Here is a 14729-nt window from a genome sequence, read left to right as displayed (position 1 = left end):
AAAGATGTAACTGCCATGTGACTGGCCACTCTTTATTTCCATGATCACAGCTGAGTCTGAGCTGCTTCTTGTGTGACTGATGTTCTCCATGAATACACCAGGGGCTCTCAGGACTGATCAAAGATCTGAACCTGGTTTCTAGATAAGGTCAAAGGTCACGTACAGTTAGTGAAGCCGTTCCTTTTACTAAATTTTCTAATTCAAAATAAATGATCTCAAGTGTTTTCCACATTGACGTAGCCACATTACCCCTGTCCTGGAACATCTTCACTGGCTCCCTGTCATTTTCAGAGTGCAGTTTAAGTTACTGACTTTTGTTTTTAAAGCACTCAATGACCTGGCACCTTCCTACCTCTCTGCCCTTCTCACTCCATATGTGCCCACCCGCTCGTTGAGGTCGGCTGACCTTTTGCTGCTGCACACGCCGCGGATGAGACTCAAATCACGGGGGGATCGAGCATTTGTCCATGCTGCCCCAAAGCTATGGAACTCATTGCCCATTGGAGTTCGGCAGGCTCTATCTCTGGCGGTTTTTAAATCTCATTTAAAGACCCACTTTTACACTTTGGCTTTTAGACAGTGACTCGTTTTAGTGTTTTATTGTGTCATTGTTTTAATGTGCTCTTAGTATTCATCATGTTTTCTCTGCTTTTAATTGAGATTTTTATCCTTTGTTTTAGCTCCTTGTAATGGGTGTGTTTTGTTTTAGCCTGTGCAGCACTTTGGGCAGCTCCCATGCTGCATTTTAAATGTGCTATATAAATAAACTATGCTATGCTATGCTATGCTATGCTAAAGCTGCTCTAACATGACCCATAGTTTTAAAGGAATGTAAAGTTAGACTTTTTTTACTTCATTAGATAGATAGACAGATAGATAGATAGATAGATAGATAGATAGATAGATAGATAGATAGATAGATAGATAGATAGATAGATAGATAGATAGATAGATAGATAGATAGATAGATAGATAGATAGATAGATAGATAGATAGATAGATAGATAGATAGATAGATAGATAGATAGATAGATAGATAGATAGATAGATAGATAGATAGATAGATAGATAGATAGATAGATAATCTTTATTGACAGACTCTTAGGTCCAGATAAAATACATATAAAACAACAGATCAATGAAACAAAATAGATAAATAGAATAAGATAACAGCATAAAATTGAATAAAAATCTAAATTTAATTAAAAGCTTTACTATAAACTGTTCCACACAAGGTTAACCACACAAACACTTCAACCAGTATTTCCTTATACTGGAGAAATAGCGACAACTGCTCACAGTAGGATCAGTGATTGCTAAAATTATACTGTTGGCAGAGCTATCCAGTCGGCCTATAAAAGTGAATATGAGTTTTCTTAAAAGAGCTTTAAAAGTACAAACACCTGCTGTTACAAACATCTGACTGGCACTGCCCCCTCTGGGTATTTTAAGTATAATCCTTAAGGCATCGTTGTATGCAACTTGCAGCTTGTTCATGCTGCTTTGATTGTAGGATGACCACAGTTGGGCTGTGTAGAGCGGAGTACAATATGCTTTAAATAAAGCCACCTTAACTGGAAGTGAACAAAAACCTAACTTACGAGCTATAGTGTTAGCTTGTGCATACAGCTTACAGCACTGTCTGTGGATGTCAGCATCATCACGCATTTGATCAGTTATAAAGTGGCCAAGGTATTTCACCTTCTCACACACATTAAGATCACTATTAGACAGTTTGAACACAGGAAAGTTTATTATCATTACTTTACATTCCTCAACAAATAAAGTGCTTTTGTGCTCCCATGGCTGTACGGTGGAGCAGTTGGAGGCACTGTTGGCTCATACAGAAGGTAGAAGATTCAAATCCCAGCGGTCACCTTTCTGCATGGAGTTAGCATGTTCTCTCCATGCATGCAAGAACATCTCCACCAGCTCCAACAGCACCCTTAAGCGTTAATACATGGAAGGATAGCTCCGTGCTTTCATGTTGGTGACACCAAATTCTTACCTGAGCAGACCAGGAAAGGTTTTTGCAGTCACTTCAGGTCCTGTTCTGGTGATCCTGTGGGAAGGTTCTTATTCTTAGCTGACAGGAGAGACACCTGGTGGTCTCCTGCTGCTTGAGTCCAGTTAGGGAGAACCAAACATATACAGCATAACAGATGCTTTCCATGGTAAATGGTAATAGCCGGTATTTGTACAGCGCCTTCTTGGGGTTCAACAACCCCCCAAGGTGCTTCACAACACAATCAGTCATTCACCTATTCACACATATTCACCCTGGACTCTCTGCTCTGTGATTTTCTTCTGTTCTTCACCACCACCACCAACAGAATGAATGTAAGAGATGAGGACAGACATCAGTGTGTTGCTACATTATATGGTTAGCAACAGCAGCAACAGTTTGTTTGAAGCATCATTTACAGTCTGCATGAACAGAATAATTCATTTTCTAAGATATCTTATCAAACATCCGTTGTTCCATTTCTGGCTGTAATGGTTATCTCTTAACTTCTTTGAACAACAATTTAACTTATAAAGCATTTAAATAAAGTTCACTTCCCTGAGAACAACAGCTCGTAATTAAACTGCAGCACTCAGAAATAACACTTTTCTCATAAAATGCAAATCTAGTTTATTTGTTTTGTTTTAGTAGGATATCATAATGCAGTGCTAGTTGTCTAAATAAACAGACGCCTCTACCGCCACCTAGTGCTGTTAAAATGCTTTGCAGCAGCAGGTGAAGTTCTCCACTACCTTGTGTTGAAGAACTAATCAGTACTTGAGTACTAAGTTCTGATCCAAAGCAGGTAAATTAAAAATTGCATTGATAAACACCTTTTTACTTATGTAAACATTATTTTTATAATAAGAACAAATAAATAGAAAGGAAATATTACTTGTTCACAAAAAGAAACGAAGTCATGTTGGTGTTAAAGAAAAATATGTAAAGACATAAGTTATTCAACAGATCATAAATAGCTGTGATATTGTTTATAAAAGTTTATAAAACACTTTGATCCAATATGCTTCCCAAATCCTTATATTCATTAAAAGAGATTCGAGAAGTTACACTCATATCTTAGATTTATGAAAATTGACTGTAATTTTCAAACTAAAAAAACAACAAAAAATTACAGCGACATCAACAAAATTATTGTGCAAATGTTTTATTCAAATCTCCGTTCATTATAATAAATGAATTTTATATGTTTTTTGTTTATTTATTTAAATAATTCATCTAGCTCCGCCCCACGCGACGTCACCCCCTCTCCTCCCTTTCCTCCGCAGAGCTGCTGCTGCCTCTCAGACTGTGCCATCTGTGATTAGCAGGGACACTTTAGTTTAGCTCTGTCTAAAGAACACTAGAAAAAAAACATTAATCAATTAAAAATACATTTGAAGTACAAATGTGAGTTTGCCTATACACCGATGTTCCCTTGTAATCCAGATTAGAACAAAGCTAACAGAGTTTGTTGAAACTAACTTCCCCCGCTCACCATTTATAGTGGTTTGCTCCCTCCTTCTGCCATGTTGGATGCGCCCGCTGCTTCGGAGGCTGCAGGAGTTTCCGAAGGAAAGTTGGTTGTTTATTTCTCAACGGGTTTTTAGATATTGTTTACGTTTGCATCTTTTACAAAACAAACATTGTATGAATATTTTTTCACCAGAAGTAAGTGTGGAAAACGGGTTTAGTCCTCCTACCCGGCCCTCCTGCCCGGAGTCGGACTGAGTGGAGATGATCCGGTTGCAGGCCACAGCAACCGGAGCCCGCATGGAATTTTTGTAATTAGATGAAGAGGCTGAACCCGGTTGTGGGATCATCGTAGCAGGAGATAAAAACAAAACGCGTTTGCAGCCATGAACAGCCATCCTCCTCCCCGCAGGGCCGTTAACGTGGGCTCCCTACTCCTCACTCCGCAGGAGAATGAGTGCCTGTTCGGCTACCTGGGCAGGAAATGCGCCGTAAGTTCTCGTTTTTTGTTTACTGGTCTGTGGTGGTGCAGGTGCGGCTCTGATGCCGTTACAGTACGCGTGGGACCTTAAAAGCAGCTTGATGTTATGACAGTGTTACTTGGTCCATCATTAGCTGTGGTGTTCAGTTAAAGCTCCTGTGCTGACACCGGTGGAGTACAGGCATCACTGACGGCTGCTGTTTGTTTTCGACATCATCTGAAGGGATGCTTCTAGATCCAGCTTCCTCCGCATCGACGGACTGGCCTTTATCAGGCTTTACTTTATAAACTCACTGTTCACATTTCGAAGCCGGTTTGCACAGTTTCATCAGCACCTTTTAAACCCCAAATCAGCTAAAACACCTGCGGTAGGTTGCACTGAGAAGGTATCATCCGTTTAAGACGTAAAAATGCAGTTTTTGTCTGTCACGGAGAAATTGGAGAACTCCAGCTCCAGTACTGTGTGGCATTTGCATTGCAGAAGTGGAAGTTATAGCAGTCACAGTTGTATTTGATTTTGCTGACATTAAAGATGCATTATGTGGAAATGAAGTAAAAGAGACATCCTGTGGTAACATTTGGTTACTGTAGCCTGTCCATTGTCAAATTACGATTGTCGGCGCTGCAACATTAGCTCACCTCCCTTCTTCCTTTGTTTTGTTTTGAAAGGAGAAAAACTGACAGTCCCCACAGCCAGCTGGATATGGAATATGTTTCAGTTCAACCTTTCTTCCAACATGACTGAGACATTAGACTCTTGGGATTTTCTCATTGTAAAATGTTCACTACATTCTTCCATACTTCACCTTTAAATCGTGGAAGAGTCCTTTAAGCTGCCCAACCAGCCCTGCTGCTTCACCGTGTTACTATTTCTAATAATAATATAATGATGATGGTGCATGGTGGTGCAGCTGGTGGAGAAGGTTGCAAGTTAGAATCCCAGCTGTGGCCTTTGTGTGTGGAATTGTCGTGTTCAGGATGTTCGCAGCCTCTCACCTGATGACTCCTGTAGATGGACACCAGCTCCCTGTGATGTAACTGAGAATAGGGAGCCTAAGTCACACCCATCTACATCCGCACCAATCGGTCCCCGGAAGAACGAAAAAATGAATGCAAGTCAATGGGGCTAAAAACGCTATTTTCTAATTCAGCTTGTTATGTGCCATGGATTTCATATATGATGTCCATGAATTTTAAAGACACATTTTAACTCCAAGAATGCACTTAATTACGAACAGGGGGAAATGCGATTTTAGGTTTTGTGTGAAAATAAGTCTAGGACTACAAATGCGCTTCATGAAAGTGATGTCATCGAACCAGACACAAAGAAAAACAGAGGGAACATGGCTGTAAATTTAGCCAATTTAAAATCCTTCTTTGAGGAGGCAAGAACCACCATAATTATGGCCACGTGGTAAGTAGCAGCTACGCTAGAGGAGATATTATGTGGTGACGTATGTAGGGCTGCCACAAACAGCGATTTTGTTAGTTTACTAATCGCCAGTTTTGTTGACGATTAGTTGACTAATCGTGTGTCATGCGTTCAATCACACACACACACACACACACACAGATACACACCTTGTCGAAGGTCGTCTCGTATTTCCTTTCTAGGTTGTGAAATGTGACTGGCCTGGTAAGTAGTTGTCCTGTTATTCTGGGTTGAACTTCTTGATCATATCTTGAAAACCTTGATCGCCGACCATGGACGGGGTCTCATGTCCATTACCAGCATGTTCAAAATGGCCTCGGTCAGAACGCTGGCTTGCTCCAGTGTGCACGTGTTCGGCCTTGTAAGAAACTTGTCCATTGTAGGACAAGGGCACTCTCTTTTAGCACTGTAATGTAGCAGGATGAAATAAATCACTAGCGTTTGTAACGTTAGAGCTAATACGTGACATATTCATACGTGTTCTAAACATGTAATTGCCATCACGACAGTTTTTGCTACACCTATGATGCTAGCAGCTAACAAGAGGTAAACTTCCTGAGGCAACCCTTCGTTCTCCGCCGTCACGTGCTTCCTTTTAAGATGCTTGTGCATCACCGATGGATCCCGTGAAACGAGTTTCACCTTACAGATTTTGAACTCTACCTGCTTCTCAGTTGTTTTAATAAAATGCTTCCAAACCTTTGAGCTCCGTTGCAGACTCGCCATGATGTCTTATTTCTGCGGTGATTCTGATCCAAATGCAGAGCTGGAGTGGCACTACTGTGCATGTGCCTCCACTTATGTAAGCAGCGGCTGACATGGATGGCGACTAGTGCGCATGTGTGTTGAGCACAGAGGCAGGAAGCAAACGCTGAACACGCTGCAGCAAGCGAGATTTAAAAAAATGCTCATACAATAAACAACGCCTCAACTATTACATTAATCGTCAACCATTTTTTGTGACTAATCGTGGCAGCCCTACACATGCTCCTACACAAATGTGATGTGCTGATATCTAATTCGTAGTCATGCTAATTGCGAACTTTTACAAGCTGATAAATCTCAAAGTACGTGACAGCTGTAGTCGAAACACCCATCATTAGTTTTCATTGCAGTACAACATATGTCGATCCAGGGTCTGAAGCAAAGCGGATCAGGAAATAGCTCTTTTAGCCCCGTTGACTTGCATTTATATTTTCGTTCTTCCGGGAACCCATGAGCCGACCAGAAACGGAGGAGACTTAGGTTCCCTATGAAGCTGTTAAGATGAATGAATGAGCAAAGTTTGTTTCTGTTCTGGATGTTGTTGTAGAAACGCAGTGGGACAGGTTTTGGACACAGACACCAAAGCCTTGATTGGTCAGGACACACTTTGGTCCAACACTCTGGGTTCACAACCAGTACTCAGGCCATTCAGAATTAGAAGGGTTTTATTGCCATATGTGCGAGAATCACAACATTAGGAAATTGCAGCGGTACTTGGTGCAAGAAAAAATAAATGATGAGCAAAATCATAATTAAGACATAAACACAATAAAATTATAATATAGGGAGGCAATAATAAGAACCGTGTCCTCGTACGCAAAGCACCTTGCCTGCCAAGGTGAGGTTCCCTAACACTGAAAAACACCCATACCAATATCGCGTTTAAAGCGTGCCACAACCCGTGCACGCGCATTGGGTCCACAGCGCGCGTGTGAACGGGACTCGCGAGCGAAAATATACATGGCAGCGCGCGCGTGAACGGGACTCGCGAGCGAAAATATACATGGCGAGAGGTCATTTGTGCACTGAGAGGGAGCAAACTGTGTCTGTGAGCGCACAAGGATGTGTACAAGTGACAAACCTGCGTGCGCGCGTTGCCAACGAGCACACGGCAGAGGAAAACGTGCACGCGCGGCAGCCTCTCTGCGCGCTCGGTAGCCTCTGCGTGCTCGGTTTCTAATTCCGCTCGCTCCGCTGTGAGGAGTTTTGGCACTCTGGAGGCGTGGCCTGTGGCAGATCTTCCCTATCCTCTGATTGGTTAGTTTACCCCGCACTTTACTCTCGCTATCTATATAAAAAAATCTGATATTCAACAGTTGCTGGCATAGCTCAGCTGGGAGAGTGGGTGACTCTCACTCTGGAGGATCCAGGTTCGAGTCCGGCCAAGTAACATAGAGTTCATGTCGTATTATTCTTTCCTAATTCCTGTGATATTATTTTACAGTTGTGACCGTTCAACTGTCATTAAATGTCCGAATGTTTGCTGGGCAGTGTTTTAAAAAGTGCACATAAGCTAGATGGTTTTAACCAGGTAAAAATAGACTTGTGGGTGTAGGTATGTTCAAGTTTAAAAAGTTCTTGCCTCATTAATGTATTGTTTATTTTTTTCAGCATTTAATTGACAAATTATCCTTTCAAATAATTAATTGATGAGTTACATAATTGTCCATTTAGAATTGTTGAATGGACTGAGTCAAGTTTGGTGCACTTTATATATTTCAAAACATGTTTTTTTTTATTATGCATATAAATAATTTTAATGTTAATGTATTGAAATATTTCTATTTCTTCATTACCTCACCCTTGTTTTGACAAAAACAAGACCTTGCTGGATAATATCACGGAGAAACTATTTGTTCACAGTACTTGGCTCAGTGAGGATCTGTGTAAAGGAGGAGATGCTCAGAAATCTGTCTGCAGATTGTTACAACCCAGACTGGAAGTGGTGGGCTGTAATAAGAAAGGAGACCAAACAGAGGAGTGGGGGTTCAACAACTGATTTATTTAACCAAAGTAAGGATTTACTAAAGCAAGTTAGTGAACAGAAAATGGCCAGTGAGGACTCTCCACCACACAGGAGAGACCCAGTGAAAGCAGAAAAACAGTAGGCTTTGTAGGCAGCACCACACCCTGAGCCCAGGTGCCTCCAAGGCTGCTTAACGAGCTGCCTACAACAGAAGAAAAACACAATTAAACACAAATGAAAGTGTCATCCAAATAAAAACTAGAGAAGCGTGTGATGTTCTTCGGCTCCGACCCACATGAGAAAAAGTTCTGAACACAAAACGCCACCGGGAGGGGATGCAGATGCTGCTGCTGCAGGAGTCTCTTCTCCTTTGGGCTCAGAGTGAAATTCTCCGACTCCCATACAGGAAAAGAGTAAAATTTTTAAAACTGGAGTGAACATGTTAAGCAAAAAAGCAGCTGAGGGTTTAAGACTGTCTCTAAAGTTGACAACAAGCTAGCCTAGCATTAGCGGCACGCTGCCAGTTACCGGCAGTTCTTGCGGCTCGTTTTTTTTCTTTTACTCAGCTAAGTTTTATTTCATATGTTACTTTTAATTCACACTGAATACACAGCTGTAGGGTTTTGAAACACCAAAGAGAAGCCTTACCTTTTACTCGGAGGAAAATATTCCCAGTGTTTTCGATTCTCGCACATGCGGCTTCCAGCAGCAGTGGGCTGCCTGTGGAGGTGCCTGACTTTAAATAGTCTCTACTAAAAAGGCTTATCGGCCGATGCAGACGATAAAAAAATGCTAAATATCAGCCCGAATGATCAACCGATAAATCGGTCGACCCCTAGTTGATTAGTTATCTACAGTATTAGCAGGAGAGGAAGTGCGAATGACACAGCTGCTGCTGCTGCGTTGAAATTCACTAGTCCGGAGTGGGTCAAAACACGTCAATTACTTTATTGCATATTTTGTGTCCAAAGGCCTTTGTATAATCCTAATGCTTTCTCCCTTGATGAAATATCTACTTTGCCATTATTGCATGTTGCCCTGTTGTCATGCCTTCTTGTAAAGTATAACCAAACTTTCGAGAGTTTGTGCCGCTTAGGCGCCATGTGTCCTGCTTCCGTAAGCTACGCAACATGCGCAGTGACGTCATTCGCGCTGACTGGAATTGATAAGGGGAAATGTTTGCTAAAGTGTCCAATGATTCCTAGGAACTGAAACAATGGGAACCAGTTCTCAAAAAGAACCGGTTTTTGATTCCCAACCCTTACTTTGCCGACTCGCCATGTCTTCTTTCTCCGAACACCAAGGCTGATCTGGATGGCCGCTACCAACCTAGTTTACATTAATGGCAACTCTGAGGAGGGTGAATTTTTTGTAACTCTTCTGTAACTCGTGTAATTTAGTACTTAAAATTCAGAATAATTAAGGAGTATCCGAGCCACATGACTTCAGACCTTGCTCTGGGGAAAGGCCTCAGCCTGGGCCTCACGTTAAAAGATGTCTGGCCAGATGTTTGTGTTTGGATGTTGTTTGGCCAGATGTTTGTGTTTGGATGTTAGCTCATTCACTGCCAGCCGTTTCCTGATCTGTAAAGTCCTTCGCTGCCAGCGTTTCTCACTGTTTCTACTGTTTTTTTAAGAGTCACAGAATGATGCGCTAGGATGATGTCGATGCCAAAACAACCAAAACAAAGCGTAGACTCACCTCTTACATCAGGGAGAATCTGCGCATTTCGAGCGTTGTCCATTCTTTCCTCTCTATAATTAATGCTTCTCTCTATAATTAATGCTTCTCTGGTTTCTGGTCAGGTCCCTGCTTACTTTAAGAACGCTGTAATCCACCCGCTTCTTAAAAAACCGAGTCTTGACCCCTCTCCATAGCAGCTTCAGACCCATCTCTAAACTTCCGTTCATCTCCAAGATCTTGGTAAAGGTTGTGGCTAAACAACTCACAGCTGCTCTTGATGAACATAACATCTATGATAGCTTCCAGACAGGTTTTCGTAGAGCTCATTCTACTGAAACAGCTCTTCTTAGGGTCTCTAATGACCTTCTGAATCACAGTGATGCAGGGGACTGTTCTGTTCTGGTCCTGGTGGACCTGACTGCAGCCTTTGACACTGTTGACCATCACCTGCTACTGGAGAGGCTGAGAGACTGGGTAGGCCTATAAGGAACTGCTCTGGAGTGGTTCTCCTCTTATCTCTCTGAGCGCTCCTTTTCTGTGGCCGTCTCTAAGTTTAGGTCCTCCACCACCTCCCTTACCCATGGTGTCCCACAAGGTTCTGTGCTGGGGCCTTTGCTCTTCTGCTCTATCTGCTTCCTCTTCAGCACATCCTGAGCTCCTTCAAAGGAATCTCCTACCATCTTTATGCAGATGACATCCAACTGTACATCTCCTTTAAGCCCCATGAGATGTCTAAGCTGCAGCTGTTACACACCTGCTTAGACTCTATCAAATCCTGGATGGCTGGGAGCTTTCTACAGCTGAATGAAGATGAGACTGAGACCCTCATCTGTGCGCCAGACAAGCTAGTTCCCAAAGTCAGAGACTCTCTTGGTCAGCTTGCTTCTCACACCAAACCTTCTGTCAGGAATCTTGGCATGACCTTTGACCCAGCTCTCACCCTGGATTCTCATGTCAGTTCTCTTGTTCGCTCTTCCTTCTTCCATCTCAGGAACATTGCTAAGCTGAGTCCCATTCTGTCCCTCTCTGAGCTTGAGACTGTTCTCCACACCTTCATCTCCTCACGCTTAGACTACTGTAACTCTCTTTTCACGTGTCTGAGCAGAACCTCCCTGAACCGTCTACAGGTGGTTCAGAATGCCTGTGCTCGGCTTCTGACCAAGTCCTCCAAACACACTCACATCACCCCGCTTCTCCTCCAGTTTCACTGGCTGCCAGTCAACTTCAGGGTTCATTTCAAGATCCTGGTTCTGGTCTATAGGGCCTTACATGGACAAGCACCATCTTACATTGCTGATCTGCTTAGTCCCTACACCCCCAGCAGGTCCCTGAGGTCCAGTGATCAAAGCCTACTGGTTGTGCAGCACCAGGCTAAAGACCAACGGTGACAGCTGTGGCCCCCAGACTCTGGAACTCTCTCCCCCTGAGCCTGAGATCAGTGGACTCAGTGGTCTCCTTCAAAAAGCAGCTGAAGACTCACTTGTTCAAGTTGGCTTTTGTATGACCTTCTTCACCACCCTCTCTTTATTCTGCTCTCCCCACCTATTCTACCTTCCTAGGGATCCACTGATTTCCCTCTTTCCTATTCTCTCTCTCTTTCTTAACATTTTTTCTTTTAAATCCCAATTGTCTATTTTTGCTCATTTTAAATATATTTTTAAACATTTTCTAAATGCTTTTGTATATTTTTACATTTTTTGTTTTTGTGAAGCGCCTCATGATTTTTATCTTGAGAGGCGCTATAGAAATGATACTGTCTTCTTCTTCTTCTTCATAAACTGTTGTCGAATTGTGATCGGCAGAAGCTTTTCTGGTTCGCGCCTCACTTTTTTTCACAGCAGCGGCCCAAAACGATCTCCTAACACATGGATTTTCTGCTTCCTGATCACGTGACGTGTGACGTATGTAGATGAAGATTGGCTTTAGAGCTGAGATGTTTGTTCTCACGGTGCGGGGGCTCGTCCGACGCCCACACAGTAAAAACATGCACATGACAACTTTAGTCTTCATTGGCAGTGAACAAGTTAATCATGGAATTATTTGGACAAAGAGGGCAAGCTGTGGCCTTTGACGGCACTAACAGGTCATCCAAGAAGTTTCTGCTTCTTTCTTTTTATCAGCAAGTAAAATTATATTTCTGTACTTTTTAATCTGCTGGTTGAATGGGGGGAAACTCTGTGTCATTAAATTGCTTGGTCAAACATGTTACTGGGGCTGCTGGCTGGATAAGGAACTTGAGCGGGTGCCTGTCTCCTAGAGATGGGAATCTTGGAGCAACTCATGATTTGATTCGATTCTGATTCTCTGGGTGCCGATTCGATACAGAATCGATTCTCGATTCTCAATTTAAATCGATTCACAATCAGTATTAACACAGAGTGTCAGCTCCAGGATGAACTACTTTGTTGTACAAGTTAGTTAAAGCTATGGGACATTTTTATTTGACTTTAAACTGGTCATGCTCAAAAATGCAAATTTTCAATGTAAAATAAAGTGATTCTAAAACTGTAAACAGAAGCAATGTTTTGACCAAAAGGCAACATTTATTTTTGCTTACCTTATAAAATATAATCTGTAGTTACCTAACAGTAGCTTTGAAAGTAATACGGTCAAATACTTTTCAAGTATGTGTAGAAATAAGTTACATGAGTAATCCTGAGTACTCATTTATCAACTTCAAAAATAAATACGAGAATATCTCACATTTTTGAGTATGGAAAAAATTACATTCAAGTGCCCTCTTATCAGCAGATTCAAACATAAATCATCTCAATTTATGGGACCACAAAAGTAAACAGAGTACTGACTCTCCTAACAAAGATCAAAAAAGTGCATCTCAAACTTGTTACATGCCAAATATTTGAGTTCTTGGAATCGATTCTTAACCTTTGTGAATAAGAATCCCGATTCAGACTTGAATCGATTTTTTTTCATCACCTCTACTGTCTCCTTCCCAGGAACAGTTCCTAGAGCAGTGAGAAAATATTCAGGCTTATTTCATCTTCTTTTCCATCACCTGTGTCTTTAGTGCATTCACTTAATATTAATTATAAAGTTATTAATAACAGGTCACTGTGCATAGAACGTGTTTCTAGGAACAGAAGCTTGTTGGGTTAGGGTTGGCAGCAACTCAACTGTTCCTGAACTGAACTCAAATCGGGCCACCCGGAATTTCCCCAGCTGGGTCCTGGTTCTGCCCACCATCCTCGTTAGACAGGAGCTGCTCTTCCCATTAACTCTCACTGTGACACCAGAGCTAGGCTTCGTTAGAGCTCATTAGTGCGACTAGATCCTACAAAGTTTTCATAAATAGACACACAACTTAGATCTGTGGCTCGTAGCAAACCAAACTCGGCGCACCGCGGGAGCGAGCTTGTAGTGAGCATACGCGTTTTTACCGCTCGGGCAACGGTAGAGAAAATGTGTTTCAACAGCAGAGTCGACTGGAGCGTGCGTGCTCGGGACCGTTTCGTTGCTGTGGGAGGGTTACATTTGCAGACCGTTTTGCTTACTGCCATGAGAGTCAGGAAGGGGGTAATAGCGCCACGCCTGAGCCTATGTAGGGGAAACACTGTTGTCTAGGCCACTGGTATGTCAACAATTCATAAAATGGAAATAAACCCTGGTTTTCGGTACGAATTAGTATACCACTCAGACCTAGTCCTTCTTCAGCCCAGGAGCGTTCTAGCCTGGCAAGCTATCCTATATATATGAATATGTAGTCTGGCCACGACTCATTGATGGCTCTCAGTCATGGGGCGAGATCTACAGTTGTCTTTCAAAATGTTTCCTCATGCTACCGGACAAGGAACAACATGGCTCACCAAACTGAGAGAGCACTGACTGATGCACCAACATACTGGTCAGGGCTGTGGGGTTCCAGTAGTGTGTGTCTAGACTGCAGAGCAACATCATCTTGGTTCTGCTATTGTCTATCTAAATTTCTAGGCGTGGAGAGTCATGTTTATAAGAACTCTTCTGGAATCTTCCATGAGAAGTCCTGACCTCTGGCCAGCTCTTCTCTGCATTAAGGATCAGCAATCATCATTATCCAAAGCTCGTGAGCTCAGGTGAGGATTGGAGCGTAGGTCAATAGTTTTCCTGTACAAATGTGTGAAATAAAATCTGACTCAGTGTTAAGATTGCTACACATTCTTCTACTCTGCTGGTCTACGGTAGTACAGGAGCCGATCTTTCCCTCTTTGCTGGAGGGAGGTCGTCCTACGTGCTGGTCTGTAGGATGGAGAGGTCATTTTAGTTGTTTTTCTGCACATCCTCAGGTGTGCTGTTAACCGCTCGATGGTGTGCCAAAGCTTACTGAGCAGGTCATAGAAGGAATCTGCTGCAGTGATTTGGTTCTTGCTGACTCTCCGATAGCATGATGGAGCCAGTTCTTGAGTTTCTGACGGTTCTCTCCACAGAACCTTAATAAGGCTTTTATTGGCCCATCTTTTGAACTTCCTTGTGTGATGCAGAGCAGTGATTTCACAGTGAAGTGTCTCCTGCTGCTCCCATGACCTGTTGGGTATAAATCACCAGGGAGGAAGCGAAGCGGTCTGACTTTTTGCTGCAGGGGGAGGGATTAGCTCTGTAGAAACCTGGACAGTGCAGATAACTGTGGCTTTTGTTACAGTTTGGCACCAAACAAACAACAAAACATCATTTTAATGATCTAATTCAGCAGCGTCAAGTTTCCTCTTCTCTGCTTTCAATGGAATTTGGTTTATTCATATAGCTCAAAATCACTACAAGAGTCTTCTCAAGGCACTTCACAAAGTAAACAGTCCAATACCGTTCAGTTCATTATGGCAATTAGTAGAAAGTTTCCTATGAAGCACGCTGCACACGAGAGGAAACTGCTCAGCTAGCAGTCATTTGAGGCTGAATGACAGCCGATGCATGCAGACATGCGCTGCATCTGAATTCA

At 42.5% G+C, this 14729-nt stretch overlaps 1 protein-coding gene across 2 annotated transcripts in view; it reads left to right on the top strand.

Annotated features, from left to right (window-relative positions):
• The first annotated feature begins 3646 nt into the window (after window positions 1-3646).
• wasla (WASP like actin nucleation promoting factor a) overlaps window positions 3647-14729 on the top strand; it is a 42067-nt gene continuing 30984 nt past the window's right edge. For both annotated transcript variants that reach the window (XM_015965662.3, XM_015965661.3), the window contains exon 1: window positions 3647-3966. In XM_015965662.3, the coding sequence (XP_015821148.1) occupies window positions 3862-3966 (105 nt within the window). In that variant the 5' untranslated portion in view covers window positions 3647-3861. The remainder of the gene's footprint in view (window positions 3967-14729) is intronic.

The sequence above is a fragment of the Nothobranchius furzeri genome, chromosome 14 (assembly GCF_043380555.1).
Source record: "Nothobranchius furzeri strain GRZ-AD chromosome 14, NfurGRZ-RIMD1, whole genome shotgun sequence".
NCBI lineage: Eukaryota > Metazoa > Chordata > Actinopteri > Cyprinodontiformes > Nothobranchiidae > Nothobranchius > Nothobranchius furzeri.
This window is presented reverse-complemented; position numbering and strand designations above follow the sequence as displayed.